The following is a 25725-nucleotide window of genomic DNA, read 5'->3' on the forward strand; positions in this document are numbered from 1 at the left end:
CACACACATGAAAGGGAACCTCTTTTTACATAATCCCTAAGTCATGAGTTTGAAATAAATTAAGTTCCTGAATGCTCAATGTGGCTGAAATTATTAAGGAACAAACAGGGGTAGGGAAACAATCCACAGTGCATGTTTTCAACATCAGAGTGTGTGGAATGTTTTCTGATTGTGGTTAAAATGAAAAAAACTACAATGCATCTCATTACCACAGGCTTCCCTTCCTACAACTAATTTTTCACATTTTTAAAAAAAAATATCTTTATTTAAACACCTTGATTACAAATACGATTGTAGTTGGGTTTCAGTCATGTAAAGAACACCCCCTTCACCTGTGCAACATGTCCATCACCAATGTCCCAAATCTTCCTTCTTCCCACCCCACGCCCACATGCACTGTACCATATTAACTGCTCCTCAGCTCCACTGGAGTAACCTCTGAGTATCAGAGGTTGGGAGAAGCCCCTGAACGCCACAACATGTGGTCCTGAAATAAACCTAAACACCTAACTATGAGCAATTATGTGTCTGTCACCTAGCTACAGAAACAGAAAATCGACAGGAAGTATGTCAGAAGCTTAATGGTCCTCTCCTCAAACACATAGAGCTCTCACTGAACTTTCCCAACTTTCCCAGATAACAAATGTTTTGAATTTTTATTGATTAATTTTTGCATTTTTGTTCAACGTTTACTATCTATATTCCTAAACATTGTATTACTAGTTTTCTGTTGTCTGTAAAAGTAGGATCAAAATATGTGCATACTTTTGTAACCTGTTCGTTAACCTCATTATTGTTTTTGACATTTCCTGTTAGTGAGCAAGTTTTGACTCAATCCTTCTTTTCATTCTTCAGTGTATTCTTTGATAACCATTCTCTGAATAGATTTGCATTTTGCTTCCAGAATTCTTGCCAATATGAACCATGGTTCTAATTCTCCACATTCTCACTGACACCTTTTTTTTTTCTTCTTTATTTATTAGCACTACTATTCGTAATTTTTTTAAGTTTGTAGAGTCACACCTGGCAGCATTAGGAGACTATTCCTGGCTCAGCGCTCATCAGTGATTCCTGGTGGCGCTCATGGGACAGTGGGTTGGTACCAGGGGGTCGAACTGGGCAGCTGCATGTTGAGCAAGCACTTTAGTAAACAAGTGCATTAAATTTCTCCAACTCCTATTTTTATTTAGGAGAGCCACACCTGTCTGTGCTCAGGGCATAATATGGAGTGTTGGGGACTGAACCCAAGTTGGCTGTGTGCAAGGCAAGTGCCCTACCCACTGTACTATCATTCTGCTGCCCCCATCCCACTCCTATTTGTATAGATAAATAGTGATTATGCGGTGGTACCTCATTAAGATTTTAATTTGCATTTCCCATATTTTAGCTACCTTAAAGAACCAGACTGAAGTGTTATCGCTTTTTTTATTTTTTTTTTTTTGGTTTTTGGGTCACACCTGGCAGTGCTCAGGGGTTACTCCTGGCTCTACACTCAGAAATTGCTCCTGGCAGGCTCGGGGGACCATATGGGATGCCGGGATTTGAACCACTGTCCTTCTGCATGCAAGGCAAACACCCTACCTCCATGCTACACGCTATCTCTCCGGCCCAATTACCACTTATTTCTCTCTCTCTCTCTCTCTCTCTCTCTCTCTCTCTCTCTCTCTCTCTCTCTCTCTCTCTCTCTTTTGGTTTTTGGGCCACACCCGGCGATGCTCAGGGGTTACTCCTGGCTGTCTGCTCAGAAATAGCTCCTGGCAGGCTCGGGGGACCATATGGGACACCGGGATTCGAACCAACCACCTTAGGTCCTGGATCGGCTGCTTGCAAGGCAAACGCCGCTGTGCTATCTCTCCAGGCCCTATTTTTCTCTATTTTGTTAATTTTGTTGTACATTTCTAATTTTATTCTGCTGTTTGTTACTTTCCTTTTTTAGTTTGTTTTTTGGGCCATAACTGGCAGTGCTCGGGGGATGTTTTTAAGGTTGTTCCAAGTGCTTGGGGGAGCATTTGGTGCTGTAGATTGAACTTAAGCCTAACACATGCAAAACATACAAGCACTCAGTCTGTTCAGCTATCTTTCAGGCTCTTTTTATTTTTACTTCTTAAATTAGGTGATGTTTATAAAATAAAGACTACAGGCCTTTTTTTTTGTTGTTGTTATTATTGTCTTTGAGCCACTCCTGGCTATGCACTCAAAAAACATGTCTTCTGACAGGCTCAGGGGACCATACGAGATACTAGGGATCAAACCCAGGTGGGCTGTGTGCAAGGCAAAAATGCCCTCTCTGTTGTGCTATCGCTCGGACCTCTACAAACCTAAAATTTTATTTTTTATTTTTGGGTTACACCTGGCAGTGCTCAGGAGTTACTCCTGGCTCTGTGCTCAGAAATCGCTCCTGGCAGGCTCGGGAAACCATATGGGATGCCAGGAGTTGAACCACGGTCTGTTCCTGGGTTGGCTGCATGGCAAGGCAAATGCCCTACCACTGTGCTATCTCTCCGGCCCCAAACCTAAAATTTTAAATGAGGAGAAAACTGGTTTCTAATACCCTGTACACAGGAAAAGAAGGTCTCACAGTTGATAGATACAATCTGTTTGCTCCTCAAAACCTGGAAATTACAGTCGTCCTTTTTGTGCAGGTATATGTGGCTGATACTGGGATAATTCATGTAGCAACACAAGTAAGTCCTAAAGGTTTTACTCTGCTAATCTCTTCTATGGGTAAAGGGTCTTTTTTCTCTTTTTCTGAGGTCAGCAGTTGGGTGGCATGGGAGGTAGGGATAGTGAGAGCTTCTGAAGAAGTTACCTGAATTATGAAGGATTATAGATCGTTCCTGCTGGCAGGTGAGAGGAAGACTGGAGTCTTTATCTCACTGAATTAGAAGAAATGATCAAATTTCAGGTTTTAGTTTGTTCAGTTTTTAGGCCACATCTGCAGTGCTCAGGGATCACTCCCGGCAGTGCTATGAGACCATATGGAGTGCTGGTATTTGAACCCAGGTCAGCTTATCCAGTGCACTATCTCACCAGCCCCTCAAATTTCAGGTTTCTTTTTTTTTAAAACCAGTTTTTGACTGTATTCTTTATGTGTTTTTTTCTTTAAAAAAATTTTTTTTACTTAAACACCATGGTTACAAGACTATTCAGATACATTTTTTTCAGATAAAGTTGTTCATGATTGAGTTAGTCATACAATGTACAACAACCTTCATAGTGCGTATTTCTTGCCACCAATGTCAAGTTTCCCTCCCACTCTCCCTGATGCCACCCACCCACCTTCCCCACCTCCCCCTCTCTCTCCCCACTCTCTCTCTCTCTCTCTCTCTCTCTCTCTCTCTCTCTCTCTCTCTCACACACACACACACACACACACACAACTCTCTCAACACTGTGGTTTGTACTGCTGTTAATGAAGGGTGCCATGCATGTCCCTTTCAGTAGACCTTTCTCTACTCTAACTGCACTCTCTGCTCTTTGTGACAAGCTTCCTACCATAGACGGGTCCTCCTAATCCTCATCTCTATTTTCTTTGGATATCATTCTCACTGTCTTTCATTTTTCTTTATATCCCATAGATGAGTGAGATTAATCTATGTTTATCCCTCTCCCTCTGATTCATTTCACTCAGCATAGGGGCCAGAAAGATAGCATGGAGCTAGGGTGTTTGCCTTGCATGTAGGACAGTGGTTCGAATCCCGGCATCCTATATGGTTCCCTGAGCCTACCAAGGAGCGATTTCTGAGCATAGAGCCAGGAGTAATCCCTGAGTGATGACAGGTGTGACCCAAAAACCAAAAACAAACAAACAAAAACATTTCACTCAATAATCTCCATGTCCATCCATGAATAAGCAAATTTCATGATTCCATATTTCCTAACTGCTATATAGTATTCTATTGTGTATGTGCCATAGTTTCTTTAGCCTGTTGTTGGACACTTAGGTTGCTTTTGGATTCTGGCTACTGTAAATAGTGCTGTGATGAACATAGGAGTACAGAGGTCATTTCTGTATTGTTTTTGTGTTCCGAAGGTTTATCCCTAGGAAATTTCAGATTTTAAAGGTTTGGTCTGTAGTGATTATTATTTAGGTACCAGTACTTTGATTTTTTGGTTATAACTCAAAGACAACTGTTTAGAAACTTGGCTTTCAGGTCAATATGGATTTTATATACCTTGATTAATTTAAAATGCCATACTTCCTTTTTTTTTAAATATGTTTTTGGGCCACACCCGGTGACACTCAGGGGTTTCTCCTGGTTATTCATTCAAAAATTGCTCCTGTCTTGGGGGACCATATTGGGCCCCCAGGATCGAACCAAGGTCTGTCCTGGGTCAGCCGCATGCAAGGCAAATGCCCTACTGCTGTGCTATTGCTCCAGCTCCCTAAAATGTCATGCTTTCTATTTTAATAGTTTTCTTAGTATTTAAACATATTTACTGAAAACCTAAATTAAAACTTTATTTGGTTTTGATTTTGGGCCACACCAGCAATGCTCAGGGGTTACTCCTGGCTCTGCACTCACAAATTGCTCCTGGCAGGCTCTGGGACCATATGGGATGCCGATCAAATCATGTAGACCATGTGCAAGGCAAACACTCTACCTATGTGGTGCTATCGCTCTAGCTCCTAACTTTAAAAATGTTTTCTTTCTTTTTAAAAGAAGCATAGCAGGTTTCAACTGATTATAATTTTCACCTCCTGCTAATTAACATGATTGTTTTTTATTTTAGTTCTTGGCCCACACTTGGTGGTGCTTAGGGCTTAATCCTGGTGGGCTTGGGACCATATGTGGTGTTGGGTATCCAACCCAGTTTAGACTTTTCATACAAGACTCCTATCCTGGGGCTGGAGAGATAGCATAGAGGCAGGGTGTTTGCCTTGCATGCAGAAGGATGGTGGTTTGAATCCCGGCATCCCATATTGTCCCCCGAGCCTGCCAGGAGTGATTTCTGAGCGTAGAGCCAGGAGTAACCCCTGAGTGCTGCCAGGGTGTGATCCCCCCCAAAATAAAACAAAACAAAAAATAAAAGAGTCCTATCCACTGTATTGTCATGCTAGTCCCCTAATTTATGCTATTCATTTTTTTATAATTATCTTTATTTAAACACCATGATTACAAACATTATTATAGTTGTATGATTACAGTCATGTAAAGAACACCCCCTTTCACCAGTGCAACATTCCCACCACCAATTTCCCAGATCTCCCTCCTCCCCACCTCCCCACACCTGTACTCGAGACAGGCTTTCTACTTCCCTCATTCTCATTTTTTTAATTCTAGTCTTCTTGTTTGTTTTAGTAAATATATGTTTATTTATTTGTATTACTGAGAGAGGATATTAATTCTAAGAGAATGTTGTCTTTCTAGGGATAAAAATGACCTAAAGTGGGGTGGAGCAATAACACAGTGGTAGGGCATTTGTCTTGCACGCAGCCAACCCAAAACGGTCCCCAGTTCGAATCCCAGCATCCCATATGGTCCCCTGAGCCTGCCAGGAATGATTTCTTTCTTTCTTTTTTGTTTTTCGAGCCACACCCAGTGAAGCTAAGAGGTTACTCCTGGCTATGAGCTCAGAAATCGCTCCTGGCTTGGGGGACCATATAGGATGCTGGGGGATCAAATCATGGTCAGCCCTAGGTCAGCGTGTGCAAGGCAAGTGCCCTATCTCTTGCACCACTGCTCCGACCCCAGGAGTGATTTCTGAGTGCAGAGCCAGGAGTACCATCGAGTGTGACTCAAAAACAAACAAACAAAAAAATAAAATCCGAAAACCAAAATAAATGGCTTAAAGTAAGGAAAAGTCATGCCTTATAAAAGGCCATGGACAGGCATAAGAATAGAACAGATATTAAGGTGTCTTCATTGAATATGGTCCACTCCAGTTTGATCCCTAGTATCAGATCCCCTGAACCTGTCAGATGTGGACTCTAACCACTGTTTGTCCCTATTGGTTGAAAATCACTGGGAGGAGCCTCTAAACTCCTAAGCACCACTCAGGAATCCCCACCCTCCCCAAAAGGCCATGGGCAACCCCAAAATTGAGCACTATATCCAGACTTGGGATGCTGGAGACCTAGCATGGAGTACCTGATCAGCGAAGGTTTCAATATACTACTATATTTACTAGTAGCTTAGCTTAATAACCTATCTCATATATAAATTTTCACCTAAGATAATTTTCTTTGGGCCAGAGAGAGAACATGGAGGTAAGGCATTTGCCTTGCATGCAGAAGGTCGGTGGTTCAAATCCCAGTATTCTATATGGTCCCCTGAGCCTGCCAGGAGCGATTTCTGAGCACAGAGCCAGGAGTAACCCCTGAACGCTGCCGGGTGTGACCCAAAAACAAAACAAAAAAAAAAAAGGATAATTTTCTTTGCTTGAACTTTCTAAAGGAATTTTAAATCATTTAGTTTCTCTAGACAAGAGGCTGATTGCTTTAACATTTCTCAGTTATTGTTTTGCTTGAAAATATCTTTGTTTTGTGCTTGCTTCGGCAGTACATATACTAAAACTGGAACGATACAGAGAAGATTAGCATGGCCCCTGCGCAAGGAAAATATCTTTATTTTATCCTTTCTATTGACATTCGAAATGACTAAGTTATCTTTTCTTGGCTAACTTAGCTACAATTTTAATGTCTTTGTTGACTTTAAAGAGAATTGTCAGTCAAAATGCCGAGCCTATGTATTTCTATTTGCTGGCTGCTTTTTAAAATTTTAAACTTATTGTAGTCATTTGTTTGAAATTCTTCAGTTTTGTCATAAATGTTCACTTATAAATTTTATTTTATTTCTATTGCTTGAGATTTGTTGGGTATTCTGGATCTTTGGTTTAGTATTATTTAACAATTTTGGAAATGTTTCTTCCCATTTTCTGTATCAGGTAGTTTCAAAATTCATTGTAAAACATCTTAGGTCATTCTCCTACCCTCTTAATCTCATTTTACATTTTTCTTTTTACCTGTCAGCCATATTGTGAATTTTTAAGATCATTTTCAATTTCATCAGTATTCTCTTCAGTTGCCCTTATTTTTGAAGGGCCACCCCCCAAAAATGTGCTCAGGTGTTAATCCTGGCTAGCTCAGGAACCATATAGGATGCCGGGGAATCAAACCTGGGTCAGCCAAATGTAAGGCAAACTCCTTGCTTGCTGTATCTATCTCTCAGGCCCCTCTTCAGTTTTCTTTAATCTGTTTAATCTATTTAATGTTTCATTCCTAGGTTTTCTTTTCCTCAACAGTCATTCTACTTCCTTACTTTTACAATACGTGTACTAATATTTTGTATGTTTTGGTTTTGGGTTATACCCAGGGGTGCTCAGGGCTTACTCCTGGCTCTGTGTTCAGGGATCACAACTGTTGGGCTCTGTGGACCATCTGGTGTGTCAGGGTTAAAACTTGAGTTGGCTTTATGCCAGGCATGTGTCCTACCTGCTATATTGTTGCCCTGGCCTTCTGTGTGGGCATTTTTACAGTCTCTTTCCTTGTTCTTTCAGTACCTTAAAAAGAATTTCTGAGGCTCTGGAAAGATAGTAGTAGTAGTCTGTGTTGTATGCAGCCAACTCAACCCCAGCACCTCATATGGTCCCCCGAGACCTATGAGGAATGATCATTGAATACAAGCACAGCTTGTATGGCTAAAAAACAAAAATTAAACAAAATTTCTGGAATGCTAATTTTTTTCTTTTTTTTTAAATGGAAAGATCCAAGAATGAAGTGTTTGCCAGTCCAACTCTGCTATTGTTTTTACTGGCCTTTACTTTCCTTGTTCTAAATGAAAACTGCCTTTCTCAAGATTCTCAAAATGGTATATCTGTTTATTCTGAGTCACCTGGAGTTGCTGAGTATATTTATACTTCCACAATGTTACAAAGGAATACTTACTCTAATATTTCTTTCTTTGGAATGAAAACAATTCCAAATAGAGAAAAGCCCAGGTTCTGAGTATTACTTTCACACTCATCAGGAGGCTCAAATTGGATTATTCCCACTTTAGAGGTTATGAAGTAAGAATGTGAGAAAAATATGCTGCAAAAATATCTTAAAAATCACATTCCTTTTGTGTGTGTGTGTGGGGGAAGCAGTGCTTGGGCCTCCCACAATGCAAGACAAGTGCTTCACCTTGCGGAACTATATTCCTAGCCTCCAAATTCCTTAGTTTACATCTAGGTTCAACTTAAGAAGGAAACTTGCTTGATGGTGAAATGCCTATGTTAAATAACACAATAACTTCTGGAGTTTGGTTACTAAACCATCCATCCCTCTCAGATATACCAGGAACCATGAATGGGGGGGAAATCACCTGGTTATTATTTATTGCAATCATATCACAAAAGACACTTACAATCAGAAAATGCACGAACCTGTGAGGGTCGTCTGGATCACAGTTAGGAAGAAATTGAGTGATAGCCTCTGCCACTTCTTCGTTTGATAAAACATCCCAGAGTCCATCAGTGGCCAAGATCAGTACATCATCTGCTCCATGCTCATATTTGGAGAGATCGTAGACTCTAACCTGAAAAGAACAGGAATAGCTCTGCTTAAGGGGGTGGGAGCATATTATTCCTCTGATTCCCACCTTACTGTTATTTCTTTTCCCTGCCTGTCATGCTACTGACTACACAAGTGAGTTTTGCTGCCAGGCATTAGGGGCCCAATATATAACTATGAATAGGTCCAAGAGGGAGGCTCAATAGTTGATACCAAGAAATCAAGTAAAAACGTAATACCTGAGCAATCACTAGGATGGTGAGTGATGGAAGGAACACTGCTAGGGAGAACAGCCAGCAAATTGTATGCTTCCCTTTGCATATACATTTTGCAATGATTTACTAAGAGCTTGCTTCATGTCAGAGGCTATAAGGGGGCTGGAGCAATAGCACAGCTGTAGGGTGTTTGCCTTGCATTCGGCCAACCCAGGACTGACTAGGTTCGATCTCTAGCATTCCATTTGGTCACCTGAGTCTTTTGAGAGTGATTTCTGAGTGCAAAGCCAGGAGTAACCCCTGAGCACTGCCAGGTGTGGACCCCCCCCCCAAAAAAAAAAAAAACCAAAAGCAAACAAAAAGTATAAAGGTAAATAGCGGATTTTCTTGCATCTGAACCCTCAATTTGTGGACATTGTAAGGCCAGTCTAGGGTCCTTAATAGCTGCCTTGGATATACTGATTCTGGACTACGACGCCATGCTTTATTTCATGAACTCACTTGAGACACCTTTTGACTTACCTACTCTGAAGTCTAAGGGTCTACTCTAGATTCACTTTTTTAATTTTGGTTTTTGAGTCTCACTTGGCAGTGCTCAGGGGTTATTCCTGGATCTGCGCTCAGAAATCGCTCCTGACAGGCATGGGGGGCCATATGGGATGCCAGGATTCGAACCATTGTCTATCCTGGATCAGCTGCTCGCAAGGCAAATGCCCTACCGCTGTGCTATCTCTTTGGCTCTAGATTCATTTTTTTAGAAGAATGGAGCTCTGAAGCCACACTCAGCTTTGAATTACAAATCCTAAGTTACAAAGGACACATACCCTACAGTGCTCAGTATTTTCTCCTGACTCTGTGTTCATGAATCGTTCCTGAAGGAATGCAGGGGGCCATATTGGAACTGGAGATAGAACTGAGGTCAGACACATCCAAGGCAAGTGCCTTAATCTCCGAATCATCTAAATCATCATGTACCAAAGGGTACATTTGTACCTCCAAAATGTGTCATGGCAAACTCGGAATCTCTGTTCAACTATATCAAAACCTATCTAAACTCTTTGAAAAGAACACCGCAACCTTAGCAAAATTCATAACAATTAAAAAGCAACATTTATTTTCGATAGGTCACAACTCCATTTTTCCTTCTTTGGTGGGGTCCAGGGAGGATCAACTTTAGATTGCAACTTTATTCTCTTTTAATCTGGCACAACTGGCCTTTTCTTGTACCATCTTACGTCTTGAGGACAAACGCAAGTCAACTTCATCAATATTCAATCTAGCACCTACAATCTGAAAGAAAGCTGTAGGTCAAAGCAAAGATGAGAAACTAGTCCTTCACCTTCACACACAGTATTCAGAACTTTATCTCAGTGCTAGAGAGGATACACCAGAGATCTATAGCCTGTTCAAATCTCTATTTAAAAGCCAACCCTCTGCGGCTCTAGAAAAGTTTGTCTGTGCAGGTAATATCCTGTCATTAGATTGGCTCAGCCTACACCCAGCAATATGAACAAAAGGCCCCACACCTACTCACAGAGCCTGTGGAAAAGCAGCTTAAATGTAAAGCAGCCTCCAGGTGCCAGCCCTCTGTGGACTGCAAATGAGACGGAACAATTAGCTAATGGCCCAGTTCATGAACCTTGCTTGGGGAAGAGGACTCAAGGGTGTACTGGATTGGCTTTTAACATCTTTTCCAAAAGCTTGTTCACTTAAGGATAGATTTCTATTACAAAGAAGGCACCCACCTTCTGAGGCCAAATTAAAGAAACCTAGAGTTTTCTTTAACAAATTTAAGTTTGTTTACCACAGACCAGATCCCAAATGCAAGAATTGTATCCTCAGGCCACTGAACTTACATGGTCCAATTTTCACTTTACCCACATCTCTTCTGATTATTTTTCAATGGTATCCGGATACCAGAGCAGGACTTCTCAAAAGTTCACTTACACTGAAATCAGCTGAGCACAGCAAATTCTTTTTGTTTGTTTGTTTGTTTGATGGGGGCACACACCTGGCAATGCTCAGGGATTACTCCTGGATCTGTACTCAGAAATCACTCCTGGCAAGTTCAGTGGACCATATGGGATGCCAGGAATCAAACCTGGGTCTGTCCAGGTTAAATTGAATGCCTTACTGCTGTGCTACTGCTCTGACCCCAAACATGTACATTCTAATTCAGTCCTGGGGCAGAGTATTAGGCTATATGTTTCTGTCTTGCTCCCAGTGATGCTGACAATTGTAGCTTTGTGAACCATTGGCTGAACAGGGAAGCCTACTAGGTCAGGGTTATAAACCCAGTGACTTCCATAATGCCCCTTCTGAGGGATAGACAGGATAGAAATGTTATTCCTATGCTCCCACTTCAAGTCCTGATTTACAATTAATGTGTTTAATTTCATGTAGGATATTTTGTTGATGTCAGAATAAACGTTTGTTATTAATTTGAGCTCCCGAGGATAGAAAATGTGAAAAGAGGTAGGTTGGGTGGCCCAATTTTATGTGTGCGGCTAACTAGGAGATTCTAGCTATCTTTTAGCCCCTTGTATATGAGAGAGTTGTAAACAATTGAAAGGTTTCTTAAAAAATTAAGGATAGAGGGACTGAAGAGATAGTATGGAGGTAAGGCATTTTCCTTTTATGCATAAGGACAGTGGTTCGAATCCCGGCATCCCATATGGTCCCCCAAGTCTGCCAGGAGCGATTTCTGAGCATAGAGCCAGGAGTAACCCCTGAGCGCTGCCGGGTGTGACCCAAAAACCAAAAAAAAAAAAAAAAAAAAATTAAGGATAGAACTGCCTTATGATTTCACTGCTAGGCATCTATTGAGTGAAAAGAAAATCAAAGCAAATGAGTAACAATCAATAAAACAAAACAAGGCCTTGACAAAAGAGGTGGGTGGGGGCAATACATAACGGGACTCAGCAAATTGTGGGGAAAGATTATCAAAACTTTGGTGGTGGTGTGATGTCATATACTGGAAAAGGTATAGAGCTGTTTGAAAACATATATAAGTATAAACCAATGTTACATTAGTTTTTGTTTTTTGGCTTACACATGGCAATGTTCATGGCCTATCTTGGCTCTGTCCTCAGAGAAAATAAATAGTGTTGGAACTGAACCTGGTTCAGTCATATGTAAAGAAAGAGCCTGATTTTGGTTTGGAGGCTACACTCAGCAATGCTCAGGGGTCACTCCTGAGAGAGCTTGGGGGACTATACAGTGATGGTGACTGAATCTGGACCCTCACATTGAGAGCATGTGCTAATAAGCCTCTGAACTATCTTCCCAGTCTAATAAAAATTTAAAGTTAATTAAACAGAAAAAATAAAAAATAAAAGAATGACATCTAGGGGCCAGAGAGATAGCACAGCAGGAGGGAGTTTGCCTTGCACGTAGCTGATTCAGAACGGATGGTGGTTTGAATCCCAGGATCCCATATGGTCCCCCGAGCCTGCCAGGAGTGATTTCTGAGCACAGAGCTAGGAGTCACCAACCAACCAAACAAACAAAAGAATGATAATCTAGCTCTGTAGAAAACATTTCATTTTAAAACACTTCGTTTCATGGGTGTCGAAGGCCAAAATCTCTTCTAGCACTTTCTCTGCTGACCCCTAAAGTCTGGAGCTTGGAGGTTTTAACACTCAAATGAAGGAAGCAAATGGGCTTGGGTGATAAATAGAAATATGTTTTAAAATGCTCCTCTTTAAGTTGACAATGGTGGTGAGATTGGCCCTGATTCACTGTATGTCTGACCCCCAACTATGCAGGACTTCGTAAATCACAATAGTTAAAATAAAATAAAATAAATGCCCCTCTTTAATTCCAACAATAAATTGAATCCTTCCTTATTCCACTATTCACACTTCCATACACAGCTCTCTGGCACTATTTGCCAACATGGAAATCCCTTTCAATACTATTCTCCAAGTAATTTTTATGTAAATAATAAAAAACTGGTCCCAGCATTATTCCCTGAAGCTCTCCCCAATTAACATCCTTTTAGGTCTTTACTGCTGCCCTTTGTTTCCTGCCTCTTAGCCAATTTCCAAAGGATTTGGCCAACTTTCCACTGAACGCTCTTGTCTTATACATTAACTTGTGATGCAGAAGGCTCTGGGAAGAGGCTCTTGGGGGCTTGCTCTCAAGTCCTATTTTCTCTTGAGCTTGTATATCTCACTTGCTTGTCTGTCTCTGCTTGCTTTTCTACTCTTGAACATGTACTTTCTCCCCTCAGATCTTTCTAAGGAAGTTGCAAACAGTACTCTTGCTTCAAATAGACTAACTTCACTCCGTCACAACCAACTCTGCAGAGATGCCAAACCTTTAATCGGTTACTCTAGGTACACTTGTCCAGAGTTTTTGAACTGAAAACTCTGAGATCTTCTCGGAGTGGGGAAGCAGCCCACCCCTCTACTACTGGATGGCCCACTTGTCACAACCACATTCCACTGCTGCCACCATGTAACCAATGGCCCAGCTTTACAACTACATTATTACTAGTCTCGCAAAAAATGCAAGTGACGCTGCTGAAACTCAGAGGCCCAGTTCTGCAGATTCTGGAGTGTTTGACCACAGATGTGCGAGAGCAACACCACCATATTCCACCAAACTGCTCAGTAGAAATGCACCAAATTAGATGGGAAAGTAGCATAGAAGCCAACTAAGCTCAAAAACCAAAAACAGGGGTCAGAGAGAGCATGGAGGTAAGGCATTTGCCTTGCATCCAGAAGGACGGAGGTTTGAATCCTGGCATCCCATATGGTCCCCCGAGCCTGCCAGGAGCAATTTCTGAGCCTGGAGCCAGGGTGTGACCTAAAAACCAAAAACCAAAACCAAAAACACAAAAAACAAAAACAATAACACAAAAGGCTCAACTAGCAACAAGTAACTTAGTAAAGTCTCAATGACTTTAACTAGTGTGAGATGTAAGAATTTTCATAAATTTTCTTTTACTTAAGTCTTTTTTTTTTTTGATAATTCCATTAGCCATTTTGTTGTAACAAACAATGTAAGATACATTATTTGTACTAGCTTAGGGCTTGTGGGGGGGGATTTTGGGAAACTGGGGATAATAGTGGAAAAAAGGTTACACTGGTGATGGGATTAGTGTTAAAACAGTAAATATTATGAACAATTTTGTAGACTGCAGTGGTTAAATAATGTTTTAAAATATAGATTTAAAAAATGGCTTAAGGAAACCTGTGCTGGCCAGCAGGATACCCAGCTGCGAGTTGACCTTCGATGTGGTCAGTGGCTTCCAACACCCTGATGCTGTGTGGTTGGCTTCCTCAATCTTCTCCAAAGTTTCCTGTTCAATTCCTAAATGTTCCTTTATAGTCAGGAATGGCCTTCATCAAGCTAACTGGCTTTCTCCACAGCTTCCCAGAAAGGAGAGTGGGCCTAGAGAAGCCTTGCCTGCAGGAGAGCTGGAGAGTCATGCCAGGGCTCAGGATGCCGGAACACATGCCCAGCAGCCAAGGAAGAGAAAAGAAGGCCACAGGATCCTGGAGATCAGTTCTCCTGGCCCTCATCTCTATAGTCTTTGGATATTATTACCATAAGCCATACGCTTGCCACAACTAGTGGGGGAATGCAAAGTTAGGGCAGATAAGGGACCATGATGACAATGCTAGTTGGAAATGATCACTCTGGACAGGAACTGGGGGCTGAAAGGAGGTAAAATGATATGCTTCAGTAACAATATTGCAAATGAGAGAGAGGGGGAGAGAAGGAAGGGAGAGAGAGAGAGAGAGGGAGAGAGAGATAGAGAGAGGGAGAGAGAGGGAGAGAGGGAGAGAGGGAAAGAAAGAGAGGGAGAGAGGGAGAGAGAGAGGGAGAGAGGGAGAGAGAGAGGGAGAGGGAGAGAGGGAAAGAAAGAGAGGGAGAGAGAGAGGGAGAGGGAGAGAGAGAGGGAGAGAGAGAGAATGTCTGCATGCTGGGCAGGGGAGAGGGCAAGGCAGGAGGAGAGAGAAAAAGAGGGAAACTGGGGACATTGGTGTGGGAAAAATACACTAGTGAAGGGTGTTGTAAACTTTATGACTGAAACTCAATCATGAACAACTTTGTAACTGTGTATCTCATAGTGATTCAATTAAAGAATTGTATTTTTATTTTTTTAAAAGAATCCATGTAATTCTGCCTTTCCTCAGGGCAATGCTATTTGAAGAGCTCAGAGAAGGGGCCTGTGTGTGTCCATTTGGCCTCAGGGCGCCCTCATTACCTGCTTACAGAGAGTGCTTTAAGTGCCAATGCTTTTCTGGGCAGTGGAGAGAAAGCAGTGAACACGACAGATTCCCTTACTTCTAAGTAGCAGACAAGGTAGACATATAAATAAATGACAATATCAAAAACAAGGTCTTAGAAGCAAACAGCAGCCAGATAAAGAGGGTGAGAGGGCCGTTTTTCTAGGAGCTGTGGTTGCTGATGTTAAGACAGCTGGAGGTTCTTTTGGGGAGCCTTACTCTCCTGGATGAAGGGTTTGTGGGTGCAGTGTTAGGCTGGTGTCAAATGAGAGGTGCCATGGTACCACACCACCTGCTGTGGTCAGAGTCACTGGCAGAAGCACAGCGAGCAGCAGGACTCCTCCTTTCTTTAATGTTTTTTAGTTTTGGGGTCACATCCGGTGGTGCTCAGGGGTTACTCTGGCAGGCTTGGGGGACCATATGGGATGCTGAGGATCACATCTGGGTTGGGGCCACATGCAAGACAAATGTCCTACCCACCAGGCTGTCACTCTGGCTCCTCCTATTGATCCTTCTCAGTCTCCCCTCTAAACACTCACTTTTCATGGCCACCAACTCAGAATCAGTCTGGGTACACTGGCCTTTGTCTTCCACATGGTTAAACATTCTCAATATTCACCTTTCTTTTTTTTTTTTTTTGGGTCATACCCGGCAGTGCTCAGGGGTTACTCCTGGCTCTGTGCTCAGAAATCTCCCCTGGCAGGCACGGGGGACCATATGGGATGCCAGGATTCGAACCACCATCCCTCTGCATGGAAGGCAAATGCCCTACCTCCATGCTATCTCTCCGACCCCCAATATTCACAATTTTTTTTGTTTGTTTTTGGTTTTGGTTTTTGAGCCAGACCCGGCGGTGCTCAGGGGTTACTCCTGGCTGTCTGCTCAGAAATAGCTCCTGGCAGGCACGGGGGACCACATGGGACACCGGGATTTGAACCAACCACCTTTGGTTCTGGATCGGCTGCTTGCAAGGCAAACACCGCTGTGCTATCTCTCCGGGCCTATATTCACAATTTTTAAGAAAATACTTGGAGTGCCCTTGAGCTTGTGAAACACAGGAGGATTCCACTGGGGTCAAGTTTAAACCTCCCATCCCCCAAAGGTTTTCTTCTGCCAGAACTTACAATATTAATTCTACTGCTAGAATTTGTATAATAAAACTAAAAATGTACTTGCTCTTGCTAATAAATACAGATGGTGATTTATAATGATGAACATACACAAACTATATAGTGCAATGTTATTTCAATAAAAGATATAGATTTATCGGGGCCAGATGTTCTCTGGTGGGCCTCGTAGTATCTTCCTTGGCATAAGTCACAATGATCTTCAGGACATACAGACTGAGACATGGGGAGAAGGGAGGAAAAAACAATTAAGACAAAGTTACCTCCAGAAGAGCCTAATCTCCTGGTGACCTAACAGAGATAGCTTGCTAATACTTCCACTCCCACTCACTGGAATGTGATGTGCTGATCTTAATAGAAACAGCACTTTTTCCTTTTCTCTGGAACTGCTAGTAAACAAAACCACTCAATGCTAAGGAGGGAACAGAGAGAAATCTGGGGGCCACACAAGCGCCTTGGCTAATATGCCCCTGAATGTGCCAAGTGCTGACGATTCTTACAGGGCCCTTCGCAGAGGGTACTTAGAGACGATCTTAATGCCATCACCGCCACCTATTTTACACAGGAGCTTGTGACAAGCGACCCTTTCATGCGGCACCTCCACTTAGTGCTCAGCCACAGGCTGCTGCTTCAGCATTTGTCTAATATGTGTTCTCCTCTTTGCTCTATTACGGATGAAATCCTGGTGGCATGTTAAGAAAGCTCCCAGTTCTTTCTGCAAGCTGACGATGGCTTCTTAGAACTGCTTTAAAAAAAAAAAAAAAGAATCCATCAATTCTTCCATTTGCCAAATCTCAGCTGCTTCTTTAGCTTTTATGTCTTTATCAGCTCAGCAAATTCACCAAACCTTTTTTTTCCCCTTTTAAGTACTCATTGTAGGAGGATGAGCTCCCGCAGATTAGGCTGGGCTTTCTGGAAGAGAAAGAAGCCTGCCTTTGTTATCAGAAGCCCTCACTTCAGCTCTCTGCTTCTAACCAGCTTGGGGACCTGAAACAGGCCATTTATTTCCCTTCAGCTCTTAATTTGTTCTTCTCTGAAATCACTGTTAAAAAAAAAAGAAAAAGAAATCCAACACCTGATCTATCCTTCTCACAAAATGTTAGAGTGAATGAAATGTCATGGAAGAAAGCTCCAAATTCTACCCCTACAGATCATGGGGGATGTAGAAAGAGGTAAGGAAGAGTTAAGTTCCTGGGTTAAGTTCCTGTCATTGAAAATGACAGAGATTGTGTCTTATTGGCAGTCATGTGGCTATGCAGGTTAAGACTGCTAAAGGTGATAGAAATAAGGAAAATACAAGTCTTCCTCCCTCTAATCTATGTGGTCAATCCAAAAAGCTCAACTTCTAATATGCCCTGGATGGAAGTGGTTACAATGGTGATGTATGTAATGTAGGAATTACGTGCATGAGAAAGTATTACTAATAGTACTATAAACCGGGGCCGGAGAGATAGCATGGAGGTAAGGCGTTTGCCTTTCATGCAGAAGAACAGAGGTTCAAATCCAGGCATCCCATATGGTCCCCTGTGCCTGCCAGGGGCGATTTCTGAGCATAGAACCAGGAGTAACCCCTGAGCACTGCTAGGTGTGACCCCAAAACAAAAACAAAACAAAACAAAAAACAAAGAAAAGAAAGAAAAAAAAACAGTACTATAAACCACAGAATCTCAATCAATAATTAAAAATAAGAACTCTGATATATCCCTAGAATTAGAAGAGAATGAAACTACCAATTTTCCCTATGGTCCTACAGAGCAAAGAGATTATTTCAATATTAGCATTCTGGCAGGCCAACAAGATAGCAGCTAATTTGATTTTGTATTGGTCACACATCATGTTATGAAACATACACTAAAACTGCAGACAGAAAATTCAGGTTTGAGAACCATTCTGTCCCTGGGGACCAGGCAAAACTTTTTTGTTCATTCACATTTTCAGTGTAGTGAGCACCTGTTGGGAATAATGAATGAAGCACTAATGATTCATCAGATGGTGTGTGAGGAAGGAGCAATTGGACATCACATGCCTTACATGCAGAAGAAACAACCAAGACCAAAGCCAGAGGATGCGAGAAGGGGTTGGTGTGCCTCATGGCTTGAAGAAGTTTGGTTTGGCTGAGGTGCTGGATTTCCACTGGGGAGTGGTGAGAGTTGAGACCCGACTTCTCTAAGCTTCCATGTCTCCCTTAGAGAAATGAAAGATTAGGACTTGGTGGCCACAGGGAATACTTATTTTTTTTTTTTTTTTTTTTGGCTTTTTTGGGCCACACCCAGTAACGCTCAGGGGTTACTCCTGGCTATGCGCTCAGAAGTTGCTCCTGGCTTGGGGGACCATATGGGACACCGGGGGATCGAAACGCGGTCCGTCCAAAGCTAGCGCAGGCAAGGCAGGCACCTTACCTTTAGCGCCACCGCCCGGCCCCTGGGAATACTTATGGCACTGACAAATCCTCCATCCTCTTTCATCTTAGCCTGAGTTAGACCTGATGTGGCTGACCAGATGATCTCATGACTCTGGACTGAAAAGGAATCGGGACATTTAAGTATTACAAATATGTTGGCTGCCGTTGCTCTCCAAAAGCAGCTAGTTGTTTTGGCTATGGGTATAATTTCACCCTTGAAACACACCACAGATTCTTGAGGGTTTGGTTTTTTTCTTTTGGATCGAGACAAAATAAACTTTTGTCTTTGAAGGACTTTGAAGGATGGATATAATCGAATAGCTGAAAGAGTTTTTAGTTGGACTGAACAGCGCTGGGTGTGGCCCCTATTGAAAAAAGACAATAAAGGAAAAGAAAATATTTCCAACCCAACCAAAATATTAGGTAGTATGAAAACAGCCTGAAGCTGTACTTGGTTCCTGGCAGCTGTAACACCAGGCTTCCATTTCTCCACATGGACAACCCCCAAGACACAGGCCCTCGCAGGAGCAGGAGTTTCTCTTACAAGCTGGAAGCTGGGGCACTCCACCATCCAGTTCTTTTTCAAGGCCTCCAGTGGCTTATTTACAGTTGAATCACAGGCTCATTGAGTGACTCAATGAACAAATGGGTTTGACTCTGGCTCATTAGTTATTTGAGGGATGAATCCATGCTCATTAAACTCCCCCCCCCCTTTTTTTTTTACAGAATTAGGGTTCAGAAGAATTCCCCTTAGGAAACTGCAGGAGGGCAGTTGAGACAAATTGAATTGTGTCAAATTTTAAATCTGACATAAGAATAACCATAAAAGTGACCATAATTTTGGTTTCTGCCTGTTTTCCTAGAATCTTTACTTTTGGTGGTTTTTTTTTTTTTTTTTTTTTTTTTTTTTGTTCCTTATTTTTTAGGACCAAACCCAGAAAAATTTACTACTTATTTCTGGCCCTATACTTAGGGAATCCTCCTAGTAGTACTCAAGAGGCCATATTTGGGGCCAGGGAATTGAAGTGGGGTTGGTGGGATGCAAGGCAAGCGTCCTAGCTCTTGTACTATCTTTTTAGCTCTCATTTCATTCTGGTCAATTTTTTTTTTCAGTCATAGTCAGTGGTGCTCAGGGCCACACATGGAAGTGCTTGGGGGACCATATGTGGTGACAGAATTCAAATCACTGTCACTACAGCAGCCAAGCAAGGCAAGTGCCTTAACTTCCTATTAGCTCTCTGGCCTTTTTTTCAGCATAATTATATTAATAATGTCCCTTCTGACTCTTAAGCTTGTCCTGATCACTGGACTTCTAAATAATGAAATGATTGCTGCTTTTAGCTCTGGGGACTGAAATCACACTGCTTCTACTTCACAGGACTCTCATTAGAGCAGGTTTTCAGAGACTACAAATAAGCGAGTGCACAGGTGAGCAAGTCATTATCCATGCTGTTTAGAAGAGAAGGCACAGTCACTTTGGGTCAACCTACAGGTAGCAGTCAGTTCCACTCAATGCAATTATTCTACAGAGCAAGACCTCTGCATTCAAGTGGAGAAGAAAATGTGTAGCATCCTTAATACTCACACTAACCTACCAACCTGGAGGAAAATTCATATTGTAAGAATGAATCAGACAAAGCTAGAGAGACAGTACAGGGGTTAAGACACATCATTGCATGTAGATTCCCTGGTGCATCAAAGACCCTTGAGCATCACTGGGTGTAACTCTGGAAGCTCTTGAGCATTGTCAGGGTGGACTGGGCAATGCCAATCACCATCGAGTCTGAGTAACACTGCACCTTCAGGCCCTCAGACTTCTGCGCACCAGTTTGGACCTTCCTCTATCACTTCCAATAGAAATTGGAAAAAAGAGAAATCTAGGACAAGATCAGAAATGAAGCATAAAGACATTAAAAAACATAAATTATAAGATTTAAGTTCCTGAAGCACAGTAAGGAATGTATATTACATGACAGAGTCCCTCCAGAAATGGTCTTCAGGTCATCTGCTTCAGATGGTTTAAAAAAGGTGAATATTTCTCGGATTTTTAAGAAATGGAATTCCAAGGATTTGTTTTTTGTTTGTATGTTTGTTTGCAATTCCTAGATCAAACTCAGAGATCCACATATGTTAGACCTATACTCTAACACCGAGTTACATATCTGAACCCAGGGATTTGCATTTTAAAAACAAATTTCTCAAACTCTTCACATATGCATCAACATGATAATTGATGCCCCTCCCAAGGTACTATATGCTTGATTTAAATTTGTTTTGTTTTATTTTAGGTCAAACCTGAGGATGTTCAGAGGCTATTCCTAGATCTAGGCTTGGAGGACTTTGTGGTGCAGGTCTTGAAACTGAGTCTCTGGTAAAAGCATGTGTTTGGCTTATGAAGCTCAATCCAATAAAAGGAAAAGTCTAACTCATTAAACGTACAAAAGACTGAATTCCAGAGTTCAGAATTTCTGAATTCCAGAAAACACACAAAATTACAGACCTATATCCCTGATGAACACAGATATAAAAATCCTTGACAAAATATTAGCAACTGGAAAGTTGAAGAAATGTTAACATAGTTAAAGCCCACTCTCTATTTACTATAATATTAAAATTACTTGCCTTAGCAATTAGGCAAGAAAAAGATATTAAGACATCAAATTGGAAAAGAGGTCAAATTCCTAATTTGCAGAGGAACATGATACAACATGAAACTCCATACAAAAGTTCCTAGAAATAACAAGCTTATTCAGTACTGTGTTAGGCTATAAAATCAAAACAGAAATTAGTGACCTTTCTATAAGCAAATAATGAAATAGAAGAGAAAGGATGGCTTACTCCTGGCTGTGCAGTCAGGAAACTTTCCTGGTAATACTTGAGGGACTATATGGAATGATGGAGACTGAACCTAGGTTGGCCACCATGCTATCTCTCAGGCCTCAAGTGACATATTTTTTTAATTCAATAAGAGTTGTCCCTTAGAAAATCAAGTACCTGGGAATCAGCTTAACAAAAGAAGTGAAATACTATAAAAATTATTAGTTACTTCTAAAAATATTAAACTTCCACATGACTCAGAAATTCCGCTTCTGACATCTACCCCCAAAGTACAAAAACTATAAAGGAAAGACATTTTCACTCCTATGTTCATTGAAGCACTATTCACAATAGTCAAAATCTGGAAATAACCCAAGTGTCTAAAATCAGATGATTGGATAATGAAACTATGATACAGGGGGCCATAAAGATAGTACAGTGGATAAGGTGTTTTTCTTGCATTTGGCTGACAGGTACTCAATCTCTGGCCTCTCATGTCCTCCAAACCCATCATGAATGATTGCTGAGTGCAGAGCCAGGAGTACGAATTGAGCACTACTTGGTGTGGTCAGTGTGTGTGTGTGTGTGTGTGTGTGTGTGTGTGTGTGTGTGTGTGTGTGTGTGTGTGTGTGTGTGTGTGTGTATGTATATAAAGGAAGCAAGCAGACAAGCTGGGCAAGAAGAAATTCCAGAGGCCTGATATCTCCTGTGAGATGATATATATATATATACATATATACATATATATGTATGTATATATGTATATGTATATACAGAATATATATGCAATAAAATGATAGGAAATCTGGTGCTATGTGGATCAATCTGGAGAGTATTATGTTGAATAAAGTTAGTCAGAAGGAAAGGGACAGACACAAACGGGATAGAATGACCTAATATGTAGGACATAAAGAGACAAAGTGTGGAAATAACGAGTGCCCATAGGCAATAGGAACAGAGAACTGGGTTTTAGTAGGATAAGGAGAAGGGGAAGACTACACTGAAACAATAATGGAGGACAAGTGGCTCCTCTGGAGGGTGTGGCTTTGAAATATGTTATGCATTAAATCCTGTATTAACACATTTGTAAACCACAGTACCTAAAATAAAATTTAAAATAAAAATGAAAAACTAAACAAAAGTCTGGTTCCCTTTGTGGACCATAAATTTTCAGAGTTGCCAAACTAGTTTTTTGGTGTGTGATAAATTACGTTTCAATTTCTGGTCTTAATTTAATAGCTGGTTAGCATATCTCAAGTCACTATCCAATGGAAGTAACTTTTGTAAATGATGCACAGATGCACAAAATGAGTTTGTTTTTTTTGTGTGTGTGTGTATGGTTTTTTTTTTTTTTTTTTTTTGGTGGGGGAGGGCCCACACCCAGTGACTCTCAAGGTTTATTCCTGGCTATGTGCTCAGAAATTCCTCCTGGCTGGGGAAACCGTATGGGACACAGGGGATGGAACACAGGTTCGTCCTGGGTCAGCCGTGTTGCAAGGCAAACGCCCTATTGCTGTGCTATCATTCTGGCCTCCACAAAGTGAGTTTTAAAGTTAGACTTGACTTTAGAGTTAGAAATCCATGCTAAGTAATGATCTTGCCTGAGGCAGGCTAGTCCAAGAATCAAATACAGAAGCTTCTATATATTCTTTACATATAATGTCCCTCTCCTAAACCATTCCAAAGTGGTGTTGGTGGGAGGGAAGAATATTTACCCCAAGGGTGTATCACCCCAACTGAAAAAGCAAGACGTAGAAGATCTAGACAAGTACTACTGGAAAGACCAAGAAAACTGTCAACAGTGACCAGAGTGCTAGTATAGAAAGAAGGGCAATTGCCTTGTATGCAGGGTCAATCCTTAGTACCACATATAGTCCTCTGAACCCTGCCAGGACTGAAGAAGTGATGCCTGAGTTTAGAGCCAGGACTAAACCATGAGCACTGCCAGTTGTGCCCCCCCCCCCCCTTAACAAAATCGAAAAACCTGCCAAAAAAGCTAAGTTCACAGAAACAAAAGAATAGTGACTTGCTAGGGCTAGGAGGAGAAATATTGATAAAAGGATGTTATAAGTAGGGGCTGTGAAATGAATATATTGCCTGGTGAATAAAATTAACTATAATGTACAGGGATAGAGAGAGAGAGAAAGAGAAAGAGAGAGAAAGAGAAAGAGCGAGAGCGAGGGAGCAAGTGAGAGAGAAGCTCAGTGGTTGTGCTTGAATGCCAAACATCTGAGGTGAGCCCTATATTTGATTCTGGTACCACACAGTCCTCTGAACTCCACTGAGAGTAGACCCTGTATAAAAATTCAATGATACTGTATTATATACTTGGATGCTACTAAGAGAGTAGATATTAAATACTTACACCATACTCAAAAAAAAGGTCAGGTGGTAAGTATATTGGTTATTGCTATGGTGGTAATTGTTTTGCCACCATATACAGACATATCAAAGCAACAAATTATATACCTTAAACTTCCCTTTCATTGAGAATACATGATTTGTGTGGTCTAAAGTTTATCCAACTGAGAGTTCTTTAAGAATACAAGTATGAAATAATTATGAACATGTACCTGTATACTAATGAGAATAATTTTGTTTTGTTTTGTGGCTCAAGGCTTACTCCTTGCTCAGCACTCAGGGATCATTCCTGGCACTAGGGATTGAACTCATGTCAACAATGAGCAAGTTAAGTGCCCTTTCCTGTTGTACTATCTCTCCAACCCAATGAAAATAATTATTACTTATGAGAAAGAAAATGGAGACAAATTATGAAATCTTGAAAATTGAGGCTTATTTCTCTTGAAGAAAGCTTACAATGACATTACTTTTGTTTCTCCTCCCCATCTAGAACATTTATAATTTATATAATATATTGAACTGTAATTCAATATATGTGTGCCCAGCTGAAGGGTCCTGATACATATTGCTACTTGTTTTTTTTATAAAGCTACTTAACTGTAAACTCAATTTTCTTTCCTATTAACTATTTAAATAGCAAACTCATAAGCTTCTACCAGTTTGCACTGGGAAGACAGATGATTATTATACAGTCCCCAAGATTTCAGAAAGGCATCATGGATCCCACGTAAATCCTGGATCCCACATACAGAAGGATTGTACACAGTTCCCAGGATGGCTAACATCAATTGTAAGCAAACACTCAGCTCCAGTCATCAAGAGGTGGATTCTTATTCTTCTCTTGTCCTCTAGACTGTATCAGAGGTAATGTTTTAGACATTTCTTAAAGGGCTCTGGATTTTCTACCTGGTATTCTTGAACCACAAGCTACTAGGATATTGTCTTCATGATTTAGCTGCCATGCTGTGAAGTTGAAACTATGTAGAAAGGACAGTTTTGCCAGCCTTGGTTTCTCTTTCAGTTGATAACTGATGTGAACTGCTAGCCATTTGCATAGCCATTCTGGACTTCCAGCCCATTAAATCCTTAGATGACTCAACTGACATTCATTTGTGACTAATGAGTCATGGAGTCTGTCCATGATGGACTCTAAAGGAAGAACCACCCAGCTGTACCAAGTTAACCCACAGAGCTATGAACGTCATGATAGCTATTTTGTTAAGCCTTAAAGTTTGGGGTGGTTTATTTTGCATTCACCAAAGGATCAAAGCCTTTCTCTTATGATAGTAATGGGACAGGAGACATCAGGCCTCTGGACTTTCTCCTTGCACTGCCTGTCCACTTGCTTCCTTTATTCCTTTCCTTCAGCAGGTAAGAAACTAAGATTCCTGTGTTTGTGTGTATTGTGTATATTTGTGTATATGTGCATAGAAGTGTAAGTTTAGGGGGAACAGAATGATTCAGTAAGGTTAATTCAGGGAATGGAGGGGCATCTAGTGTGATTTTAAAGTCTAAATCATGATTGTCAGGTTAACTATACAAGTTCTCTCTCCTCTCTTTTGCTGGTGGTGGGGAATTGTGGGAGCACATATAATGGTGCTTAAATAGGTCATTTCTAGTGGTTTTCAGTGGGCCATATATGATGTCCAGAATCATATAGGGGGTCAGCAGCACGCAAGGCAAGAGCCATGCTATCTCTCTGGCCCAGAAGTTATTTACCTATCAATACTCCTGTGTCTTTTAAAAAAAAATTGGTTCCAAAATGTCAAAAAGTAAAAAGTGTAAGACTATTTTTCTTTTTCAGATCCCAATAAGCAGTCACATTCTTCCTTTCTCATAGACTAGAAGGCAACATTTATTAGATTCTCTCTCCTTCATCCCCTAAAACAAATTTGCGGGCAGTTTTCAGTCTCAGATGTTTGAACATGTGTCTCAGCTGGCTTTCCTTTTCAGTTTTCACAGTCCTCACTGCCACATAGTTTCCATTCTCCAGTGCCTTGCTGTCTGCATCTCTCCACCCTCCCCATGCTATTACAGGCAGAAACTCCCACCACAACATTTATCATGC

At 41.3% G+C, this 25725-nt stretch overlaps 1 protein-coding gene and 1 pseudogene across 1 annotated transcript in view; one reads left to right on the top strand and one right to left on the bottom strand.

Annotated features, from left to right (window-relative positions):
* Nucleotides 1-25725, bottom strand: part of PPM1H (protein phosphatase, Mg2+/Mn2+ dependent 1H) — a 301104-nt gene that overhangs the window by 14697 nt on the left and 260682 nt on the right. Inside the window, exon 9 of the mRNA XM_049782757.1 lies at nt 8368-8519. Within this exon, the coding sequence (XP_049638714.1) occupies nt 8368-8519 (152 nt within the window). The remainder of the gene's footprint in view (nt 1-8367; nt 8520-25725) is intronic.
* LOC126023680 (uncharacterized) lies at nt 6488-6587 on the top strand (annotated as a pseudogene).

This window comes from Suncus etruscus, chromosome 11 (genome assembly GCF_024139225.1).
Source record: "Suncus etruscus isolate mSunEtr1 chromosome 11, mSunEtr1.pri.cur, whole genome shotgun sequence".
NCBI classification, from domain to species: Eukaryota; Metazoa; Chordata; class Mammalia; order Eulipotyphla; family Soricidae; genus Suncus; species Suncus etruscus.